Below are 24,729 nucleotides of genomic sequence, written 5' to 3'. Positions count from 1 at the left end.
TTTAGCTCGTCTGGTAGGCTCGTGTCACTGGGCAGCTCTCGGCTGTGCTTCCCTTTGTAGTATGTAATAGTTTGCGAGCCCTCCCACATCCAACGAGCGTCGGAGCCGGTATCGTATGATTCGATCTTAGTCCTTTATTGATGCTTTGCCTGTTTGGTGGTTCGTCGGAGGGCATAGCAGGATTTCCTATAAGCTTCCAGGTTAGAATCCCGCTCCTTGAAAGCGGCAGCTCTACTCTCTAGCTCAGTGTGAATGTTGCCTATAATCCATGGCTTCTGTTTGGGGTATGTACGTACAGTCACTGTGGGAATGACGTCCTCGATGCACTTATTGATAAAGCCAGTGACTGATATGGTGTACTCTTCAATGCCATCAGAAGAATCCCAAAACATATATTCCAGTCTGTGCTAGTAAAACAGTCCTGTAGCTTAGCATCTGCTTCATCTGACCACTTTTTTATAGACCGAGTCACTGGTGCTTCCTGCTTTAATTTTTGCTTGTAAGCAGGAATCAGGAGGATACAATTATGGTCAGATTTGCCAAATGGAAGGTGAGGGAGAGCTTTGTTCGCGTCTCTGTGTGTGGAGTAAAGGTGGTCTAGAATTTTCTTTCCCTCTGGTTGCACATTTAACATGCTGATAGAGATTTAAGTTTCCCTGCTTTGACTTTTGGAGATGAGTTAGGCTCACAGAACTAGAATGAGTTATACTTTTTTTCTATTCAATACGTCTATGGTTAGGCTATCTCACATCTTCCATGTTAGATTATTATGAACAGTTACACAAAATATTATCTGGTTTAGAATGCGAGGGGCTTCAAGCTAGACATAGCATCAGGGGCCAAAAATAAAGGCATACGTGTGGTCCCAAACAGCATGATGTTCTTAATTACAATGAGTAAAGGGAGTCGCACACTGTATATACAAGCTCCCAGTAATTTATTGGGTGAACCACCAACGTTTCTGCGTCACTGTTGTGCATAGTTGGTGCTTTATCCAATAAATGACTGGAAGCTTGTATATGGAGTGTGAGACTCTTATTTAATATCATACAGTTTACTCACCGTTAGTCAGCACCTCAAATAACTATTTTGGGTGCGTTCCAGCTCATGCTTTTTATTACCTAATTACAATGAACCCATTCTTTACGGTTTAACCATCTGCCTTACTGCTGCTTCTAGCCAATGACCACACCCAATTGAGGAAATCACAGTGCTCGGACCAAACATTTTGTGAGGGTGTCTGTGTGTATGGTCAGGGAGAGAGGGTGAGCGAGCAACAGGGGCAAGAGAACGTCATGTTCGGAGAGTGGGTTAGTGTGTGAGTAGAAGAGTGGGAGGTAGGGCGAGCCTGAGAGATGGAGAGCCACGCTGTGAGTGTCTTTCTCAGCCCCGCATTGGTTGAGGTCAGCCTTCCTGCTGTGGAGCGAGAGCAGGAAACAACCAGGGTTTGTTAGATAATCTGATCCCAGCAGGACATGGATTTCCTCCTGCCTGCCTGCCAACTGGAACCGTGGGGCTCCTGTAGACGCTCCTATAGGGTCTCCAACATTTCTTATCTATCTGTTCTCCATCTTTCCCCTACTTTTCCTCTCATCTCACCAGCTTCCTCATCTCTACATCATCCCTCCTTCATTTTTCAACTCCATATCCTCTCAATCTCTCCTTTTATTTCCTAAAATGTTTATTTTCTCTTATTTTTATTTTCTCATTCTACTTCATCTCTTCTCATTGTCTTCGTTCCCTTTTCCAACCCATTCATTCTCTGAGCAAGGAAGTGCCCTTATTACTGTGTAATTATTCCTGTAATTACAATGTAACATATTACACACATTGATTCAGTGCGTTTTTTTGTTTTGTGCCTTTTATATCTGTAGTCCTATACTGTGTGGCTTTGTTTATGTGTAGGTGTCGTGAAGAAGCCGTCAATAGCAGCTTTAGCATGTGTTTTAGACTGTTGGTTGTCTCTAGTTTTATCACTGAGCCTGTATTTCTGTCACTTAAGAGAGACAATCCTGAGGATGATGACAAAGCAGAAATGCCTAACGATTGTCTGTTAATCTGTTGCTGTGGGCTAACAGCAGATCATCATCTGAAACGTAGATGTTACCCCCAATGGAAAAGCCAGAGGCCTATGCTTCGATTGTCAAACACTGCTAAAATTTGACTTTTGTTTTCAGTTAGGCCCCAAGTTTTTTCAAGTGTAGAATCCCTCAGCAGTTATAGTCGCACTGAAATCACTAACAGTATACAACAAATGTATAATAATTGTCTACCTTTTTTGTGTTTTTTCAGATACAAACCCTTCTTCCCGTTCCAAGTGCAACCTTCCATTGGATCCTCCGCCTGTGACTTGGACCTCTCTGTTCAGGACTCAGGATTGGTTGAGGGTCGGCTTAGGGTCACCCTCGTTGAATGTAGCAGGTAGGATGACGCATTCTTGGTAATATGGGAGAGGGGCGTGGGGTGTTATTTCCCTATGCATTACAGCAATCCTCCTTTTATCAGAGAAGATATAATATAATTATACTCATTCTAAGTCAACCCTTCCCATGTTGTATGTAGTTAGTGTTATGGTCCTAACATGCCTATGAGACCATAAGAATGAAATGCTTTTGATCATTATAAGTAGTTCAGCGGTACTCACAGTTTGTGTCTGTGGTCTCCACAGCTTTTCTGCACAGGGATACTATATACTTTATGTCACATACAGTATGTTCAGCACTTTTTATGCAGAATCATAAGGTAGGCCACCCGCTGTGTGTATTCTAGCCTGGTTTGAGCTACTTGACAGGTTAGGATATATCTTATGGTGAAAACCACTTTTATTACATCAGTATTAAAAGGACCTAAGATGTCTGGACTATATGTTGACATTGCATTTGTCACTAGTATCTAAGCTCGGTGTTCAAGCCTGCTCTTCATAAATGATCAAGGCCTTTTATTCTCTAGCCACAGAAAGGAAATGCAGCACTAATCAACTTAACCAGCAAGGCTACATATTTACCAGGTGATTGAGTTACCGCCTGCTCAAACTAACCTAATCCGTTTGGGCGACAATACCTACCACAGTTTCAGGCTGACTACACCGCTCACGTTGTGTGTGCGAGCGTTGCAAAGTAAATGTAGACATGCATGTTATTCAATTATTGCACCCACACTGCTCGCGCGCGCCAATGAGCGTCTGCGTTGCCAAGGGCTAAAATAGAAGTCAGTTCTATTTCTGATGCAGATTGCACTGCAAGTCCTGCCTCACCCATCTCCTCATTGGTTTATAGAAGCAGCTACCCACGTGCCATCTCCTCATTGGTTACACCCACGTGGGTGACAAAGACGAACGAGGTCAGTGCCGGTAATGCACCTAATTTATGAAAGTTGCCAATCGCCATATAAAGTCAAGAGAAGAAAAAGCCTGGAAGGAGGAGAGATGACTAGAAACGATTTGGTTGACCATTTTATGTTTCGATTAATTGGCGGAGTAGAGGACCTTGTGCATTTCAGGTAACATTTTAACTATGTTTATATCCCAGGACAAATTAGCTAGCAACAGCAAGCTAGCTAAATAGGACAAATTAGCTAGCAAGTGCAAGCTAGCTAGCTAAATTGCCATAAATGTTTAATGCTTTTCGACCTGTCCCTAAATTAATATAATTGGTTGAGTTTGTTTTGATATTTTAACCTGCGTGTCGTGATCGCATTTGGTGTGGCGGGACAAAATAGATTTATGCATGATGGCGCACGCGCACAGCTGGTTTGGTTTCTGTGTTAGAGGGCGCACTTAAAAAGCAGCCCTTTGTCTCGGGGTAGGTGATGTATCCCTTCACTAGTCTCCTCTCCCTTCCTAAAACACACCCACTTCTGCACTGGGCTAGGGCTGTTGCGGTGACTGTATTACCACCTCACCGACAGTCATAACCGCAGTAAAATTCCGTGTGACTGTTGAGTCATGGTAATCTCCTCTTATGCACACTGGACATGCTTTAGTAGTACCCAACTTGCTAATGGCCTAATGGCCTGGTACTCAGGGCTCTATTGTCCCTCTAACCACTCTGACATCAATGCAAATAGTTTCGAAACACAACGAAATGGAACAGTACTTTCTAAGGTGATGATTAATTCAAAACACACAGGCATATTAGGACTTATACAGCCGCAGAGGCTTTTGAGCCGAAGCACGAAATAAAAACCTGAATTATGACTCTGCCGTTATACAATATATAACCTACAGCATATTACGCATGGCAGAAAAACAAAAAACTAAACTGATTTTAAGATGCCTTTGGTACATAATTGGTCTAGCCTATACTCCAAAATTAAACAAATTAGAGTAATCGCTTTTGAGTGTGGACTGTTATTTATTATTATTATTCATACCAGATGGAGTGGTTACCTTATGCTACGTTCCAAAATGTCTATCCAAATCAAATGTTATTGGTCACATACATGGTTAGCAGATGTTCTGACCGTGCAGTAATATATAACAAGTACCCTAACAATTTCACAACATCTACCTTATACATACAAGTGTAAAGGAATGAATAAGAATATGTACATATAAATATATGGATGAGCGATGGCCTTAAGGCATAGGCAAGATGCAGTAGATGGTATGAGTACAGTACATACATATGAGATGAGTAATGTAGGGTATGTAAACATTATATAAAGTGGCATTGTTTAAAGTGACTAGTGATACATTTATTACATCCACTTTTTTATTATTAAAGTGGCTAGAGATTTGAGTCAGTATGTTGGCAGCAGCCACTCAATGTTAGTGATGGCTGTTAAACAGTCTGATGGCCTTGAGATATAAGCTGTTTTTCAGTCTCTCGGTCCTAGCTTTGATGCACCTGTACTGACCTCGCCTTCTGGATGATAGCAGGGTGAACAGGCAGTGGCTCGGGTGGTTGTTGTCCTTGATGATCTTTTTGGCCTTCCTGTGACATTGGGTGGTGTAGGTGTCCTGGAGGGCAGGTAGTTTGCCCCCGGTGATGCATTGTGCAGACCTCACTACCCTCTGGAGAGCCTTACGGTTGTGGGCGGAGCAGTTGCCGTACCAGGCGGTGATACAGCCCGAAAGGATGCTCTCGATTGTGCATCTGTAAAAGTTTGTGAGTGTTTTTGGTGTCAAGCCGAATTTCTTCAGCCTCCTGAGGTTGAAGAGGCGCTACTGCGCCTTCTTCACCACGCTGGCCTTGTGGGTGGACCATTTCAGTTTGTCCATCTTCTACACTACTGTCCCGTCGATGTGGATAGGGGAGTGCTCCCTCTGCTGTTTCCTGAAGTCCACGATCATCTTCTTTTGTTTTGTTGACGTTGAGTGTGTGGTTATTTTCCTGACACCACACTCCGAGTGCCCTCACCTCCTCCCTATAGGCTATCTTGTCGTTGTTGGTAATCAAGCCTACCACTGTAGTGTCATCTGCAAACTTGATGATTTGAGTTGGAGGCGTGCATGGCCACGCAGTCATGGTTTAACGGTGAGTACAGGAGAGGGCTGGGAACGCACCCTTGTGGGGACCCAGTGTTGAGGATCAGGGGGGGTGGAGATGTTGTTTCCTACCTTCACCATCTGGGGGGCGGCCCGTCAGGAAGTCCAGGACCCAATTGCACAGGGCGAGGTCGAGACCCGTGGTGTTAAATGCTGAGCTGTAATCGATGAACAGCATTCTTACATAGGTATTCCTCTTATCTAGATGGGTTAGGGCAGTGTGCAGTGGGATTGCAATTGTGTCGTCTGTGGACCTATTGGTGCGGTAAGCAAATTGGAGTGGGTCTAGGGTGTCAGGTAGGGTGGAGGTGATATGATCCTTGATCATATCTCAAAGCACTTCATGATGACGGAAGTGAGTGCTAGTCATTTAGCTCAGTTACCTTAGCTTTCTTGGGAACAGGAACAATGGTGGCCCTCTTGAAGCATGTGGGAACAGCAGACTGGGATTGATTGAATATGTCCATAAACACACCAGCCAGCTGTTCTGGGCATGCTCTGAGGACGGGGCTAGGGATGCCGGCTGTGATTATAATCGAAGAGAGTTCTCTTGGTAGATAATGCGGTCGGCATTTGATTGTTAGGAATTGTAGGTCAGGTGAACAAAAGGACTTGAGTTCCATTATGTTGTTATGATCACACCACGACTCGTTAATCATAAGGCATACACCCCCGACCTTCTTCTTACCAGAGAGATGTTTGTTTCTGTCGGCGCGATGCGTGAAGAAACCGGGTGGCTGTACCGACTCTGATAATGTATTCCGAGTGAGCCATGTTTCCGTACAGAGAATGTTACAATCTCTGATGTCTCTCTGGAAGGCAACCCTTGCTCGAATTTCGTCTACCTTGTTGTCAAGAGACTGGTCATTGGCAAGTAGTATACTCGGGACCCTGTGAGAGATGTGCCCGTCTACGGAGCCTGACCGGAAGACCGCTCCGTCTGCCCATTCTGCAGCGCCGTTGTTTTGGGTCGACAACTGGGATCCGATCCATTGTCCTGGCTGGTGGTCCAAACAGAGGATCCGGGAAAGTCGTATTCCTGGTCGTAATGTTGATAAGTTGACGTTGCTCCTATATCCAATAGTTCCTAAAGCGCGCGGCCTCCATTCGCTATTCGAGTGTATACGGATGACTTGTTTTTTTTTTCCCATGCCCATGCTTCTGCCCGTTTGATAATGGGCCATTCTAAATTGAAAATATTTTTACATATTAGTAAAGACAAGATTAAATTGAGAACAGTCTGATGGGTGAAAATATGATCGCTTGAGAGAACAGCTGTGCAGCCTGAGGCAAGGAAGAGAGCGCAAGCTTTTTTTGTGACTTTCTCAAATCATCAATAGCCTATAGTCGCATCTTGCAGCCCGTATAAGTTTTGATTTCTAAGGTTTATCATTGACAACTAAAGTTGCCAAATGACTAAATCTAGCGTATAGAGCCTGTTTCAGATGATCACCTTGATTCTCAACATAGCCACTTCATATGCGCCCTCGCTCTGGGAAAAATATCCTTTCTATTTTATTCAGCTAAGTTCAATTAAATTCCTCTTACTATAATATAAAATAATGCCACTGGACTTAAAAGCATATCTTGTCAGGTAAATGAACAAGCCTACAGTCTATGGCATGGAGCATAGCCAGATAACATAATTTAGGCCAAATCATATTTTGCTCTTCTGAAATACATTTTCATCAAAATATTCCTTTAGATCTGACTAAAAGAAATATTGTGATGGTGTATATTAAATTGATTTATTCTACTTTTTTTAAATGTACATGTTGGAAAGGCATGCATCAGCGGCTTGTGTGCATGGAGGCCTTGAGATGCTAAACATGTTTATCTTAATTAGCTGCCAATTACCGTGAGACCGGCAGACTTTTGCATGACAACCAGATGAGACAATTTCATGACCTCCACAGCCCTACTCTGGGCCAATGAAAATGTGTAAACATGCCAGCCACGGGCCTGAGCTCTGTCTCCTCCACCCTCTCCTGACGGTGGTATAAGCCTTTGTTATGTTGCTTGGGTCTGGTATAGTAGCGGAGTGGCTGCAGACAGTAGGACATCCAGAAACCGCTCCTCATTAATAATGCACAGTCCCTGCCCATTATGAGGCCAGGCCAACGCTATGGCTGGCTGGCTGGCACTCCTATCCTCACAGCTGCTGCAAATGGATACCCTATTACCTCACTGGGCCAGCCAGACATGTCTGACAATGACAACCATCCACTTCAACTTACCGTGCCCAATATTGGGTTTGTCTCTGTGGAATTCCATTGGGATGGAGCCAAATGCAACCAAACTGCGAGGTCTTCGTTTTTGGGGAATAGGCAATGCATTTTTAAGGAATTAAAGGTTGTTGATATTCAGAGGAATATCAGAATATTCTACATAGGCCTGAAATGAACAGTGAACTGGTTCAGTTCGAACTTCTAATTTTAAAAATGAATCTCTCCAGAAATAAGTCTCTCACTGTTGCCGCCTGCTACCGACCCCCCTCAGCTCCCAGCTGTGCCCTGGACACCATCTGTGAATTGATCGCTCCCCATCCAGCTTCAGAGTTTGTTCTGTTAGGTGACTTAAACTGGGATATGCTTAACACCCCGGCAGTCCTACAATCTAAGCTAGATGCCCTCAATCTCACACAAATCATCAAGGAACCCACCAGGTACAACCCTAAATCCGTAAACATGGGCACCCTAATAGACATTATCCTGACCAACTTGCCCTCCAAATACACCTCTGCTGTCTTCAATCAAGATCTCAGCGATCACTGCCTCATTGCCTGTATCCGCTACGGGTCCGCGGTCAAACGACCACCCCTCATCACTGTCAAACGCTCCCTAAAACACTTCTGCGAGCAGGCCTTTCTAATCGACCTGGCCCGGGTACCCTGGAAGGATATTGACCTCATCCCGTCAGTTGAGGATGCCTGGTCATTCTTTAAAAGTTACTTCCTCACCATATTAGACAAGCATGCTCCGTTCAAAAAATGCAGAACTAAGAACAGATATAGCCCTTGGTTCACTCCAGACCTGACTGCCCTCGACCAGCACAAAAACATCCTGTGGCGAACTGCAATAGCATCGAAGAGCCCCCGCGATATGCAACTGTTCAGGGAAGTCAGGAACCAATACACGCAGTCAGTCAGGAAAGCAAAGGCCAGCTTTTTCAAGCAGAAATTTGCATCCTGTAGCTCTAACTCCAAAAAGTTCTGGGATACTGTAAAGTCCATGGAGAACAAGAGCACCTCCTCCCAGCTGCCCACTGCACTGAGGCTAGGTAACACGGTCACCACCGATAAATCCGTGATAATCGAAAACTTCAACAAGCATTTCTCAACGGCTGGCCATGCCTTCCTCCTGGCGACTCCAACCATGGCCAACAGCCCCGCCCCGCCCCCCCCCCCCCCCCCCCCCGCTGCTACTCGCCCAAGCCTCCCCAGCTTCTCCTTTACCCAAATCCAGATAGCAGATGTTCTGAAAGAGCTGCAAAACCTGGACCCATACAAATCAGCTGGGCTTGACAATCTGGACCCCCTATTTCTGAAACTGTCCGCCGCCATTGTCGCACCCCCTATTACCAGCCTGTTCAACCTCTCCTTCGTATCATCTGAGATCCCCAAGGATTGGAAAGCTGCCGCGGTCATCCCCCTCTTCAAAGGGGGAGACACCCTGGACCCAAACTGTTACAGACCTATATCCATCCTGCCCTGCCTATCTAAGGTCTTCGAAAGCCAAGTCAACAAACAGATCACTGACCATCTCGAATCCCACCGTACCTTCTCCGCTGTGCAATCCGGTTTCCGGGTGCACCTCAGCCACGCTCAAGGTACTAAACGATATCATAACCGCCATCGATAAAAGACAGTACTGTGCAGCCGTCTTCATCGACCTGGCCAAGGCTTTCGACTCTGTCAATCACCATATTCTTATCGGCAGACTCAGTAGCCTCGGTTTTTCTAATGACTGCCTTGCCTGGTTCACCAACTACTTTGCAGACAGAGCTCAGTGTGTCAAATCGGAGGGCATGCTGTCCGGTCCTCTGGCAGTCTCTATGGGGGTACCTCAGGGTTCAATTCTCGGGCCGACTCTTTTCTCTGTATATATCAATGATGTTGCTCTTGCTGCGGGCGATTCCCTGATCCACCTCTACGCAGACGACACCATTCTGTATACTTCTGGCCCCTCCTTGGACATTGTGCTATCTAACCTCCAAACGAGCTTCAATGCCATACAACACTCCTTCCGTGGCCTCCAACTGCTCTTAAACGCTAGTAAAACCAAATGCATGCTTTTCAACCGTTCGCTGCCTGCACCCGCACGCCCGACTAGCATCACCACCCTGGACGGTTCCGACCTAGAATATGTGGACATCTATAAGTACCTAGGTGTCTGGCTAGACTGCAAACTCTCCTTCCAGACTCATATCAAACATCTCCAATCCAAAATCAAATCTAGAGTCGGCTTTCTATTTCGCAACAAAGCCTCCTTCACTCACGCCGCCAAACTTACCCTAGTAAAACTGACTATCCTACCGATCCTCGACTTCGGCGATGTCATCTACAAAATAGCTTCCAATACTCTACTCAGCAAACTGGATGCAGTTTATCACAGTGCCATCCGTTTTGTTACTAAAGCACCTTATACGACCCACCACTGCGACCTGTATGCCCTAGTCGGCTGGCCCTCGCTACATGTTCGTCGTCAGACCCACTGGCTCCAGGTCATCTACAAGGCTATGCTAGGTAAAGTGCCGCCTTATCTCAGTTCACTGGTCACGATGGCTACACCCACCCGTAGCACGCGCTCCAGCAGGTGTATCTCACTGATCATCCCTAAAGCCAAAACCTCATTTGGACGCCTTTCCTTCCAGTTCTCTGCTGCCTGCGACTGGAACGAATTGCAAAAGACTTTTATCTCCCTCAACAACTTTAAACATCTGCTATCCGAGCAGCTAACCGATCGCTGCAGCTGTACATAGTCCATCGGTATATAGCCCACCCAATTTACCTACCTCACCCCCCATACTGCTTTTATTTATTTACTTTTCTGCTCTTTTGCACACCAGTATCTCTACTTACACATGATCATCTGATGATTTATCACTCCAGTGTTAATCTGCTAAATTGTAATTATTTGATTTATTGCCTACCTCCTCATGCCTTTTGCACACATTGTATATAGATTCTCTTTTTTTCTACCATGTTATTGACTTGTTTATTGTTTACTCCATGTGTAACTCTGTGTTGTTGTCTGTTCACACTGCTATGCTTTATCTTGGCCAGGTCACAGTTGCAAATGAGAACTTGTTCTCAACTAGCCTACCTGGTTAAATAAAGGTGAAATAAAAATAAATAAAAGATGAATATTTGATCGATTGTAAATTGCAACAGGATCTCTTTAAACTGCCTATCATGTTCTTTATGTTCTCCTCTTAGTTTTGATTGGCTACTTTCTGTCTTGTTACTACCAACAGACGGTGAGAAACCTCTTAAAATGTAATGATAGCATGCTTGCTTTTTCTTGCCTACCATGTGTCCAAAATACATCGCTAGTGAAAGTCTAAAATTCAATCTAAAAAGGGATTTCGAGGTCAATTTTTTCCCCTCCAAATTAATACAAAATACACATTGCATATGTGATTGCATATATTTTCACACCCCAGAGTTAATACTTGGTGGAAGAAGCTTTGGCAGTAATTCAACTGTGACTCATTTTGAATAAGATTTTGCCAACTTTGCACAACTCTTACAGCAACTATAGTTTTTGTCAATATTGCTCAAGCTCAGTCAATTTGGTTGGGAATCATTGATGGACAGCACTATTCAAACGTTGACTTTGGTGTTAAAATGTGTGTAATTCTCCCGCTGAAAAATAGGAAAACCTACAGCAGTCTAACTTTTTAGCTGGGCTCCTTTTAATATTTATTTAAATCCGGACCAACTCCCCAGTCCCTGCCGGTGACGAGCATATCCATAACCAGATGCTGCCACCACAATACTTGAAAATACAGAGGATCAACAACTTTGCTTTCACTCCACATTACTGGCCTGTATGACAAAGTGAAAATAAGAAAGCTGGTGTTAAAAAATCCACTCCAAATCATCCATTCTATTTGCAACAATGCCCTTAAAGGTAAACTTAGCGAAATGACATTGCCACGAGCAGTAGGTTGTGTTGATCTGTAGGAATAAAATCCAAATGAATCCCTTTTTTTTTTAGATGTAATTGTAAGGCATCAAAATGTGAAGACTGTGCAAGGGGTGTGTAGACTTTCACTAGGCTCTGTATGAATATAGAGTACCAGTCAAATGTTTGGAGACACCTACTCATTCACTTTTTTATTATTATTATTTTTTAAACTATTTTCTACATTGTGGAATAATAGTGTTGACTTCAAAACTATGAAATAACACCTATGGAATCATGTAGTAACCAAAAAAGTGTTAAACAAATGAGAATCTATTTTATATTTGAGTTTCTTCAAAGTAGCCACCCTTTGCCTTGATGACGGGGCGGCAGGGTAGCCTAGTGGTTAGAGCGTTGGGCCAGAAACCGAAAGGTTGCTAGATCGAATCCCTGAGCTGACAAGGTAAAAATATGTCATTCTGCCCCTGAACAAGGCAGTTAACCTACCTAGGGCATCATTGTAAATAAGAATTTGTTCTAAACTGACTTAAAAGTTTAAAAAAAATCTATAAATAAATTACAGCTTTGCACACTTGGCATTCTCTCAACCAGCGCTTCCAACAGTCTTGAAGGAGTTCCCACATATGCTGAGCACTTGTTGGCTGCTTTTCCTTCACTCTGCATTCCAACTCATCCCAAACCAGCTCAATTGGGTGGGTGATTTGTGGAGGCCAGGTCATCTGATGCAGCACTCAAATCACTCTCCTTCTTGGTCAAATAGCCCTTACACAGCCTGGAGGTGTGTTGGGTCATTGTCCTGTTGAAAAACAAATGATAGTCCCACTAAGCGCAAACCAGATGGGATGGCGTATCGCTGCAGAATGCTGTGGTAGCCATACTGGTTAAGTGTGCCATACTGGTTAAGTCATTCTAAATAAATCACCGACAGTGTCACCAGCAAAGCACCATCACACCTCCTCCTCCATGCTTCACGGTGGGAACCACATATGCGGAGATCATTCGTTCACCTACTCGGCATCTCACAAAGACACGGCAGTTGGAAACAAAAATCTCAAATTTGGGACTCATCAGACCAAAGGGCAGATTTCCACCGGTGTAATGTCTATTTGCTCATGTTTCTTGACCCAAGCAAGTCTCTTCTTATTGGTGTCCTTAGTGGCCTGATTCACACAATTTCCTCACGCAGTTGATGTTGAGATGTGTCTGTTACTTGAGCTCTGGGAAGCATTTATTTGGGCTGCAATCTGAGGTGCAGTTAATAAGTTTACATCAAAGCACTTGATGGTTTTAGCGACTGCTTGAAGACACTTTCAAGGTTCTTAATGTTCCGTATTGACTGACCTTCATGTCTTAAAGTAATGATGGACTATCGTTTCTCTTTGCTTATTTGAGCTGTTCTTGCCATAATATGGACTTGGTCTTTATTATATATATTTTTTTTATGTCTTCTGTATACCACCCCTACCTTGTCACAACACAACTGATTGGCTCAAACGCATTAAGAAGGAAACAAATACATTCCAACGTGACTACCTCATGAAGCTGGTTGAGAGAATGCCAAGAGTTTGTAACGCTGTCATCAAGGCAAAGGGTGGCTACTTTGAAGAATCTCAAATTTAAAATCTATATTTGTTTAACACTTTTTTTGGTAATTACTGTGTTCGATGTCTTCACTATTCTACAATGTAGAAAATAGCAAAAATACATCAAAACCCTTGAATGAGTAGTTGTGTCCAAACTTTGACTGGTACTATTTAAACTGTAATACATTCATTTAAAATATTCAAGAGCTTTTTTGGTAACTGATTTAAATCCAGGCCCTTGGTTGTGAACTAGTTAAGACACTGGTCAAGACAGAAGAAGGGTGTCCAAAGTTTTAGTGGTCGGCTTTTACCCAAATTCAGAGAGGAGCTCGAAGATTTATAATCAGTCAGTGGCAGTATTAAGTTATCAAGTCTGTGTAAAATGTGCTGTCTACCACCACCAGATGGAGACATAGTCAGTATATTGTTAATTCAGAATCCAGTATCCACACATCCTGTATAAATACTGAGCTTGTTGTATACAGTAATTGGGAACTCAATTCATTTAAGTAAAGGGTTTATCCAGTGGTCTAATTGAGGAAAATAAAAAAGGTTACTACTGTCTTTTTTTATTTGCTTTTTTAAACACTTGTCAGTTGTATTTTTATGACCTTAAAATTAAGAAATGTATTTTTATTTTGAAACCATCAATTTCAGATAGGTCTACATACGGTATATTGTAGAAATTAATCCCACAATATACAAGAAAACTCTCCTATGTATTAATTTGGACAGTGAAGCAAAAACTTTTCATTTGGCTCTATACTCCAGCATTTTGGATTTGAGATGAAATGTTTCATATGAGACGACAGTACAGAATGTCACCTTTTTATTTGAGGGTGTTTTATATAACTTTTTTACCGTTTAGAAATGAAAGAACTTTCTGTATCTAGTACCCACTATTGGAAGGTGTCATAAGTAGTCAAGTGTAGTATTTGGTCCCATATTCCTAGCACACAATGACTACATCAAGCTTGTGACTCAACAAAATTGTTGGATGCATTTGCAGTTTATTTTGGTTGTGTTTCGGATTATGTTGTGCCTAATAGAACTGAATGGAAAATAATGTATTGTCTTTTTGAAGTCACTTTTATTGTAAATAAGAATATAATGTTTCTGAACACAATGTGGATATTACCATGATTACGGATAATCATGAATCAATCTTAAATAATGATGAGCGAGAAAGTTATAAATATTATACCCCCCCCCCAAAAAAAATGTTAACCCCCTGTTATTGGTAATGGTGAGAGGTTCGCATGTCTTGGGGGTATGATCTTTGTGCGTCTAACTTTCTCATCAGTATTCAGGATTATCCATAGTTATGGTAGCATGACATTAAAGTAGAAGTGTTCAGAAACATTTTCTATTCTTATTTACAATAAAAGTGACTCAAATGACACCATACATTATTTGCCATTCATTTATATTGGGCACATCATAATCTGAAACACAACCAAAACAAACTGAAAATGCATCCAAGTTTGTGGAGTCACACGCTTGATGTAGTCATTTTGTGCTAGGAATATGGGACCAAATACTACACTTGACTACTTTCATACACAAGTACATTTGTAAAAATACTTATGACACCTTCAAATTGGGGTACTAGATACATAAAGTGCTGTAAAACAGATATGTATAAAAAATACCCTCAAATCAAAGGTGACATTCCGTACTGTCTCCTCATATGAAACATTTTATCTAAAATGTTGGAGTATAGAGACAAATTAAACGTTTTATATTCACCGTCCAAAATAAATAAGTACGGGAGTGTAAATAGCTCAACACTTCAAATGTGCAGATACTCCTGCTATACTACAGTAGTTTATGCTTTTCTTGTGTGTTTTCATCACTACACCAGGGGGCAGCAATAGCCTTGACAGTGTTTTGTTTGCTTTAGTATCATTGTAACCATTGGTCAGGGGTCTCTCTGATACATCTTAGTAGCACCATAAAACACAGTGGCATCAACAGGTTTACATACAGTAGGCTATGCACTATACATAGGGAGACCAGGAGAATCCGCAATGATGTACTGTCTAAATTAGCTTTTTCTTCTGTCATTTCTCCTTCAGGCTGTTTATCCTGGGCTCGTATGACAGAGAGACCTACGTGCACTGCACCTTTGAGCTGAGCAGCCATGAGTGGAAAGAGAAGACTCGCAGCTCCATCAAAACGGTGGGCTTCTCTTAAGATACTGTTCCCCCCTCCCCCATGTACAACAGCAGTCATCTTTCTTAAAGACCACCCGAGTGCAATGCCTATTTGTTCCGACAAAAAGCCAGAAGGCTAATGACACGTTTGATCCACCATGTTCAACAAGGGGAACCTTTTTCCTTAAGAAGAAAAACAAACAAAGTATCGTATCGGTGCTCCATGTTATTTTTGTGGTCCAAATCAATTGTCACATTTTGACAATGGTATTTAACTCTTATAGATGAGGTACGTTTGTGAAACGTTAATTTGCTAAGTACAAAACACCTAATGGTGACATTTATCAGTTTCACTCATTTTTCTACATTTTTATTCACAGATATTAACATGATAGAGACCATAGCCATTAGAGAAGAAGCATGAAAGACTTAATCTATTGATACAAATGTTTTAAGTTCCCCCATCTGAGAAGTCAATTTCCCCCAGTAACATTTTGAAAGAAAACAAATAATCAGGCCTTAGAGCAAACCTCTTCTAATTGCAGCAATTCAGAGATATTAGCATTTTCACATGGGGGTTGTTCGGAAGTAACGACTAACGACCATTTGAGACTGAAATGTCAAGTCTAGGCTAATTGCTGACTCCACCGCTCACACATCCCAACGCTGCTTCTTTCTGTGTGTAAAACTGCCATTTGTATTGGCTCAAAGTTAATTTTAGTTTCATTCAAGAGGTAATTTCTCTGAACAATTATTTCATATTCATTGTAATTAAAGGAGCAGATTCCATCCTGTCCAGCAGGGGGCAATGCCACTAGCATTTGTTCTTCGCTACGTCTCTTCCAATAAATGTCTCAGTAATCCTTATTTACTGAGTATCCTCTCAGTAAGCCATGCATTTTAGCATGATATGATCTGTAAATTACAGTTGTGTGTGTGTGTGTGTGTGTGTGATGTTCATTGGCTCCCTCTTCAAAACAAACATCGACATTTTTTTCCCCCCACATTAATTTGAGAGTGAGACCTAATTTTATCTCTAACTTTACATTTTCCCATATTAAGCTTGTTTGAGTTTCACGCTTTGCTTCAAAGTGTGTTTTTTTTTTTTGTTGCTCTGTAGCCTACAGTGTATTCAGAAAGTATTCAAGACTTTTTCCACATTTTGTTGTCACAGCCTTATTCTAAAATTGATTTTAAAAATTCCCTCATCAACCTACACATACACCATTCTGACTTTTTTTTTTTTTTTTTAACATTTTAGCAAATGTATTAAACATTTTAAAACTGATATGACATTTACATTGGTATTCAGACCCTTTACTCAGTACTTTGTTGAAGCACATTTGGCAGCGATTACAGCTTCAAGTCTTCTTGGGTATGACGTTACAAGCTTGGCCCACCCATATTTGGGGAGTTTTTCCCATTCTTCTCTGCAGATCTTCTCAAGCTCTGTCAGGTAAGGATGGGGAGCATCGCTGCACAGCTATTTTCAGGTCTCCAGAGACGTTTGATTGGGTTCAAGTCAGGGCCCTGACTGGGGCACTCAAGCACATACAGAGACTTGTCCCGAAGCCACTCCTGTGTTGTCTTGGCTGTGTGCTTAGGGTCGTTGTCCTGTTGGAAGGTGAACCTTCACCCCAGTCTGAGGTCCTGATGACTCCGGAGCAAGTTTTCATCAATGATCTCTCTGTACTTAACTCCGTTCATCTTTCCCTTGATCGTGACTTCTCTCCCAGTCCCTGCCTCCCAGTCCCCACAGCATGATGCCAACACCATGCTTCACCATGGGGATGGTGCCAGGTTTCCTCCAGACGTGACGCTTGGCATTCAGGCCAGAGAGTTCAATCTTGGTTTCATCAGACCAGAGAATCTTGTTTCTCATGGTCTGCGAGTCCATTAGGTGCCTTTTTGGCAAAGTCCAAGCGGGCTGTCATGTGCCTTTTACTGAGGAGTGGCTTCCGTCTGGCCACTCTACCATAAAGGCCTGACTCCACAGAAGAACTCTGGAGCTCTGTCAGAGTGACCATTGGGTTCTTGGACACCTCCCCGACCAAGGCCCTTCTCCCCCGATTGCTCGGTTTGGCCAGGCAGCCAGCTCTAGGGAGAGTCTTGGTGGTTCTAAACTTATTATATTTAAGAATGATGGAGTCCACTGTGTTCTTGGGGACCTTCAATGCTGCAGACATTTTTTGGTACCCTTCCCCAGATCTATGAACATATCCTTCGACCTCATGTCTTGGTTTTTGCTCTGACATTCACTGTCAACTGTGTGACCTTATATAGACAGGTGTCCAATCAATTGAATTTACCACAGGTGGACTCCAATCAAGTTGTAGAAACATCTGAAGGATGATCAATGGAAACAGGATGCACCTGAGCTCAATTTCTAGTCTCATAGCAAAGGGTCTGAATAGTTACACTTAAGGTGTGTTTATTTATTTTTATACGTTTGCAAAAATGTCAACCTGTTTTTGCTTTGTCATTATGGGTTATTGTGTGTACATTGATGAGGGAAAACAATCTATTTCAGATTAAGGCTGTAACAAAATGTGGAAAAGTCTAAGGGTCTGAATACTTTCTGAATGCACTGTATGTGTAATAGTGCAAGTGATAGCCGAAGGCAGTAGCCATTTGTAAAAGCTATGAATCACAGACGTGCTACAACACATTTTCCTCAAACATTCCTTCCACTGTAAAACCTCAACTGCAGACGCTGAGGTAAAAGTGTTCAACTTGCCTGGTGCGTCCCTCTAATGTGTCCTCTACAGGCAGATCTGTTACCAGCTCTCCATTAATATGCAACCTAGAGATGCAGATGCAAAGTGGCATTTAGGCTGTTTTATCAGCCTCTTCCAGCTTGTGTCCCAACAGGACTCCATGCTAAGGATTAAAGGCGATACCATCTGAAAAAAGGTCACTCTCTCTCTCTTTGCATATTCCTTTGCATTTTTATTCCAAGAATGATTGCCTGTGATGAGGCCCAACTTTCCTCTGAACTGGGCTCTTTGTGTGGCACGTATGTTCATGGTTTTCATGCTATTTAACTACTTTGTCTCTCTCTCTCTCCTTGAGCAGCTCTGTCCTCAGAGTAGCATTTTTCCAGGAGAATTGGTTCAAGCTCTTAAATTATATTATTGACAGTGTTTTTCGCAGCTGTCTGTAGATATTTACTTAGTGGTTTCACACAAAAGACACGCACAACACTGGTTTTCATTGGAGAGGGCTGCAAAGCCTGCTCTTGAATAACCTGTTTGCAGAAAGAAAATAGTGTTATCATTCATACTAGTTGTGTGGTCACTGTTGTATCTTAGAGTATAGTGTAATTTTACTGGTAAATTATTGTAAACCAGGATAAGGTTTGAATGGAATTTTAAGTTTGAAAACCTAAAGTCTAAAACGTACTGAGCTATCTGCTTCCTTTTTACTCTCACCTTGACCATACTTCACCTACATCGAGTTATAGCACGGTTTGCTTTCCTAATATCGATTTTAGATGCGTTTCCCTTCCGATTGTAGACTAGAGGGAGGCTCACTCCCTTCACACTCCTTCCTGCCATCACATAATACCCAGGCATACCCCCTTTTGTGTCCTCCACCCGTCTCAATATGTGTAGGGGAGAGGAAACATTGCGGACGCTTGGGTAAATTTAGCCTTTTTCCATTACCAAGCTGGGCTGGGTTTATTAGTGACAGGAGGCCTGTGGTGCAGACTGCTCCGCCTTACGTGTTTGCACATCTGCCCCATTGATTCCATCATCAGCCATCAACTGGCCCCGAGTGCTGATGCTTTCTGACAGCCTACCAGCCAATGTGTGTGTCTGTATGTGTTTATACATATGTTTTCACATTTGTGTGTCTATCAGTCCATCTCTTTAGTACCAAAATGTTAATGGTAAATAACCAATTGATTGATTTAAACTAGATTTTTTTTCTTTTTTACATGGTTCTTCTGTTGTCCAAATGTGCCTGAAGGTGTGTGCTTAGATTAGAAAGTGATTGGCTGAATGGCTATTTCTAAGAACTGATGTCTAGTTCTCCTCAATGACAAAGGATGTCTGGGTTTAGCACTACACACACACACACACACACACACACACACACACACACACACACACACACACACACACACACACACACACTTATTTTTCCTACACATGAAGGGAAAGGCACTGCTCTGTCGATAGGTTCAGGTCATGACACTGCGAAAGAACACAGCGTTTCTCACCACAGAGCAGTCCATCTCTCCATCTCTCTCACTCTCGCCATCATCATTGCTGTTGGTCATGGGAATGACACAGGCAGACAATGTCTGTGGCTGGAGTTAGGAGCTGTCTCTCTGAGTTTCACTCTTCAGCTGGCCGGAGACTAGTGAGTCTGTCTGTACACAGTTAGGCGTAGTACTGTGCACTCACAGCTTCTTCAGAGGAGTTCCCCACAGACTGAGTGTCAAAAACAAGACAAGATGTAAAGGTGCTCACTGGGCATCCTTAATTCCTGTGACCTAGAGAGCTTGCTTGCTTTTATTTCCTTGAGATTTTGTTTATTTTATTCTGCATTTTTCTGTGTTTCTGTCCCTCTCCGTCTTTCATGAATAATCAATAAGACATTTCCTCACTTTTCACTGTAAAGGCGTCTGTCTGCATACTAGGTTTGGTTTGCTCCTAGCAGAACTCTGCTGAAGTGAGTGTCTGTGCCTCATACTCACATACTCCCTTAAAAGACCGCTTGAAAAATGAGAAAAAATAGGCAATAGTACTGTTTGTCCCCCTTGAGATGCCGTAGCCAGTATACACTTCCTCAAAATAGTCTGAATTAATCTAAGACAGGGGTGCCCAGACTTTAGTTATGTAGGATCTACTTTTCTGCTGCCTCCAAAAAGGCCTCTCTTAGCATTTCTCCATCCTGGAACGGTTTATTGTGCTTTGCTAGTATGTGACTCACCCGGAATGATGAAATCGTGGCTGCCTTTGATTTTGAGCTGGGCCTTGTAAAGATCGATTGTTGGGCAGCTAGTTGAGACTTCAACTTTTACTTTTCTCTTACGTAGTTCACTTTGAGCTGGAAAGTCACTTTCATATTTCTTGTGAACAGTTTTGAAATGCCTCTCGACATTTCCCTTCTTAGCAAGAGCTATGTTTGAATAGCAGATCAGACACACACATTTTGAATTTGTTGTGGCAAAAAAAATCATCTTCCTCCCACTCACTTTGAAAGTGGAAGATTTTCGATTTCTTGCTGCTTGGTCCAGCATTCATATTAAAAACGAAACCTCAACTTCATAGAAAAAAACATAGTAAAATAACAACTAGAATAACAAAGAATATTCTGTTACAGGTCTCGCAAGCGTGGACATGTAAACGTACTAACTTCAGACGGTTGCTATGGTAGCTACAGTTTGGAAAAGAAATGTAGCAGTTGTAGTGCCGCGGGTTGGTCCAATTTTATGTGAATTATGCAGTTAAAAACTTTTTTTTGGGGGGGGGGGCTGTGCAGTAATATTCGAGAAAGAAGCTAACCTGTAAGCAAAGCATATGGTGCTTCAGAACAGTGGACCTCATTATTTTTAAGCAGACTCGATGGTAACGATGTGAATTGCCAAAATATCTCTTTTTTTTGTGCATACATTTTGAAACTTTTATGAGGTCTACTAGAAAGAAGTTTGCAATTGACGGGTCGACCGCGATCAACGTACTGGACACTAATGATCTAAGATATCTCAAGAAATCTGTCATTTTGTTGTTTTTTCAGAGTAGGTCTCAGTCACACAGTTTTACCTCTAACTAAGATGTTTGGTGCAGTATTTCTCAATTTAAGAAATGTGCATGAAAACGAGTCTTCCCTCCTGGAATGACAACGCACTTAATTGAAGAATCCCTACTGTTGACCAATCGCTGACGAACGGGCGGAGACTTCGGCTACCGAACTGCGGCTAGCCTCAAGAAAAATGTGTCCGCCCAAACAGTCCAAAAAACCCTTGCCAAAGACCAAAACGAACAAATAACATCACAAAATGCCATCATAAAAGATGCACAAACTGTTTCGGATGGGAAGCATGCGGACGCCTTAAGAACTGTAATTTTAGTGCATCCTGTTTCACAAAGGATCCTCTCTCATTTTGCCAGTTCACCTGGAACAACTCCATGTGTCCGTCTCTGCAGTCTGGCCTTCAGCATCTCACCAGTGCTGGTTCGGAGCGATAGAAAGGGAGCACTTCCTGTGTCCATTGGTGTCATCAGAGATACTCTGACGCACCTCTTCACTCCCCACTGTTTGATGTTCCACTCCAGCATGTGTGCGTTCCTGTGTCTTTTAATCCACCTTGTGCATGGCTCGCACTGACGGCTGATGAAAGGCAGTCAATAGACAGGTATTTCTCCCTCCCTTTCACCTCACCTGTCCCTGCTCATTCTGCCCTGCAAAGATGAGGTTCATTCAGGCGATGGGCTGCACACAACCCCAAACTCCACCATACAGGTCAGGTATACACAGTGCACTTACTGGCTCCTTTGTTGTGTGGCAGAGCTATAAAGCTCTTCTCTTGAGGCAAATGTTTGATTTACATGTAGAGGAAGTGAAAAAGTAGATGGTTTATCAGGTATTTTTTTAGTTGCTTTCATCGTGTTGGTGTAGCTATTCAATTCCCTGAGGTACAGTGATGATATACAGTGGTTGCGCCACTGAAAGTTTTGTGATTATGCTGCGGGACTTAGGTAATTTGTGGTTTAGTACGGTACCCTGCGTCACTACTTCATTTCTCCAGACCAGCGCAAGGGGGAGTTAGAGCACTGATTATGCTTTTGGGTCCTACTGTGTCTCTGACAATGAATGGGTGACATAAACCTAAATAGAAACTGATAATTGTGCACGACTTCAGTATTACTTACTAAAACTGTTGTTACACTAAGGTTTTTATTCTTTTATTTTGTTAGGATTATTTTGCTCTTACTGTAGTAGTGTAGGCCACTCCCGACCGTTCATGTTATACAGCGCTTGAGTGGCACAACCGTCTAAGACACTGCATAGCAGTGCAAGCTGTGTTGCTACAGATGCTGGTTCAATACCCGTGCCGGCATTGACTGGGAGACCCCTGAGATGACTGTAGGTTTTTGGTTTCTCTCCCTCTAAAAACAGAAATAAATGATTCTAAATAACAAACTGGCTTTATTTACAAATTAGTATTGATGTCTCACCCCATGTTCAACAATGGCCTGTTTCTCGCTCATTTTATGTTATTTGAATACAAAATCATCTCCAAAATATAATTTTTTAAACAAAGCTATTATTATTAATTTAGAATTATATAAAAGCCCGTTGGATATTCTCACAGATATATTATTAACCCTATTATTAGCAGGACAATATATATTGGTCATGGCTCCCGAGTGGCGCACAATGGGATTGCCTTGCAGTTCTCCAGCTGTATCCACTGAAAGCATGCGAGGTTCAAGGCACGGGGCAGGGGGCACGGGATGGGCCGCAGAGCCGCGCACAGAAGACCGACCTAGCCCATGGGGAGGGAAGGAAGGGGGGGGGGGGGGTGGACCCCCACCTCGCCACACTGGCAACACTTTGAGGCATTGCACTAATAATGGCGTTGACTAGGGAAACGTTCTCGCTGTTTTGTTCTTAGTGCCAGTCTGCACGTTCAACCTAAAACAATGTAACTAATAATGGCATCTTTATGCTTTCGTTAATAAAATAATTAGAAAAATACTCTTTCAAAATGCCGATGTTTATTTAGTTATGGATCCATAACGAATTACTATGGGAATAAATCTCACTGAATTACAGAAATATCCTCCAATCCTCTTTGTAATTATTGGCGGAGAGAAGTAATATTTTTCGATATACTGTAGGCCTACCTTAGGCGACATGAGTCTCACTAGTGTTGAGTAATGTGCTGTTAAAAGTGGTGTAGGTCTTATTTATTTAAAGAGCATATTGAAATTAGAAGCAAAAGCATCCAACTATTTCAGCACTGTTTTGCGCTGCTCTGAGACAAGCATGGGGACTGTTTTTGATAAATCAATGACTTTTTTATTTTCCACTGAATTTCCGTTTGGGTATTGGTTAGACTAGAATTAGAAAATTAAGGTATAAAAATGTTATTCTCTCAGTGTAACCTTTATTTAACTAGGCAAGTCAGTTAAGAACAAATTCTTATTTACAAGGACAGCCTACTCCTTCCTCGCCGTCGGGGAATTGAACCCTGGTCTCCCGCATGCCCTCACGACACTGGGATTCTTTAGCTAAATAGCCCAGTACTGTACTCCCGACCGTCACGTTGTACAGCGCCATATTTTCCGTTCCATCCTAACAGAAACCCCAATTTTTTTTGGTTTTTCTTGGAATAGAAACACCATAATATGAATCAAATGAATTAAGCAACATTTCTTAAAATCGGTCCCGTATACTATGTTCTTACAAAAAAGGTTTTAAATTCTCTAGTACAGCCACTATTGAAGGCTATCAAATGCTTCTCAAAGATGATAAATAACGTTCCATAGAATTCTGCGGCACCATGCAAGCTGCGCCGCAGTACGCTGCAACTTTTAAAGGACGAACCACTGTAGGTAACCTGTCAGTGGACAAAAATGCCTTTGACACATATTAATGGTTCGAAAATGTGGAAAACGTATTGACATGCATCAACGCTCTCAAAAGCCAGTAAAATACTTTTGTTTCTTAACCCAGTGGGGATAGTTGATGATCTAAACATTGGAGACAGCGGTCACCTCAATATCTGTTACATGGCAAACAAATTGACTGCCAGATTGTGTGACACTTATCAGCGCCTTCCTCCTAGGTGTGGCCAATAAATGGCCCACTATAATTCTGTTTACAGCTGTGTGTCTGCAAGGTGGGAACAGATTAAAGACACAGACACCAGGTCTCGTAGGCTGTTTGTTATCATCATTGAATTTACAATCGATTCACCTCGGAGGGTGAGCATGACAGACCTCGCCACAACCACATTACTGACTTCCTGTCATTTGGGCTCGGAATGCCTTCATCTGATGCCTTGGACAGCATCACTCATTCGAGCGTGAATGACCTCACGTTATTTGCTGCTATGTGTCAGAATTGTCCCAGGTTCTGAAAGAAACATCAATACCGTGAGGAAATTAACCAAATGCGATGCTCTGTGTTTCATGCGCAGGCAGGTTTGAGTGCCACAAATAACTACATAACCTTTAGAAAGGTGTTGTTGTACCCAAACATATATTTTTACTGAAGAAAAGCGATGTGCTTAACACAACTTTATTAAAACTAAGTTTGGTAGAAATACTATGATGTTGGGGAAAAAATATATAGATTTTTGCTGTGGCACAGCAAATCAATGTTTGTTTTAT

The 24,729-nt window shown here is 42.3% G+C and overlaps 1 protein-coding gene across 1 annotated transcript in view; it reads left to right on the top strand.

Annotated features, from left to right (window-relative positions):
• LOC120046544 (PDZ domain-containing protein 8-like) overlaps window positions 1–24,729 on the top strand; it is a 68,592-nt gene that overhangs the window by 26,884 nt on the left and 16,979 nt on the right. Inside the window, exons 2-3 of the mRNA XM_038991872.1 lie at window positions 2,293–2,421; window positions 15,299–15,401. Coding sequence (XP_038847800.1) covers window positions 2,293–2,421; window positions 15,299–15,401 — 232 coding nt within the window. The remainder of the gene's footprint in view (window positions 1–2,292; window positions 2,422–15,298; window positions 15,402–24,729) is intronic.

The sequence above is a fragment of the Salvelinus namaycush genome, chromosome 4 (genome assembly GCF_016432855.1).
Source record: "Salvelinus namaycush isolate Seneca chromosome 4, SaNama_1.0, whole genome shotgun sequence".
Lineage (NCBI taxonomy): Eukaryota > Metazoa > Chordata > Actinopteri > Salmoniformes > Salmonidae > Salvelinus > Salvelinus namaycush.
The sequence above is the reverse complement of the archived record's forward strand: the minus strand, read 5'-3'. Positions and strand labels throughout refer to the sequence as shown.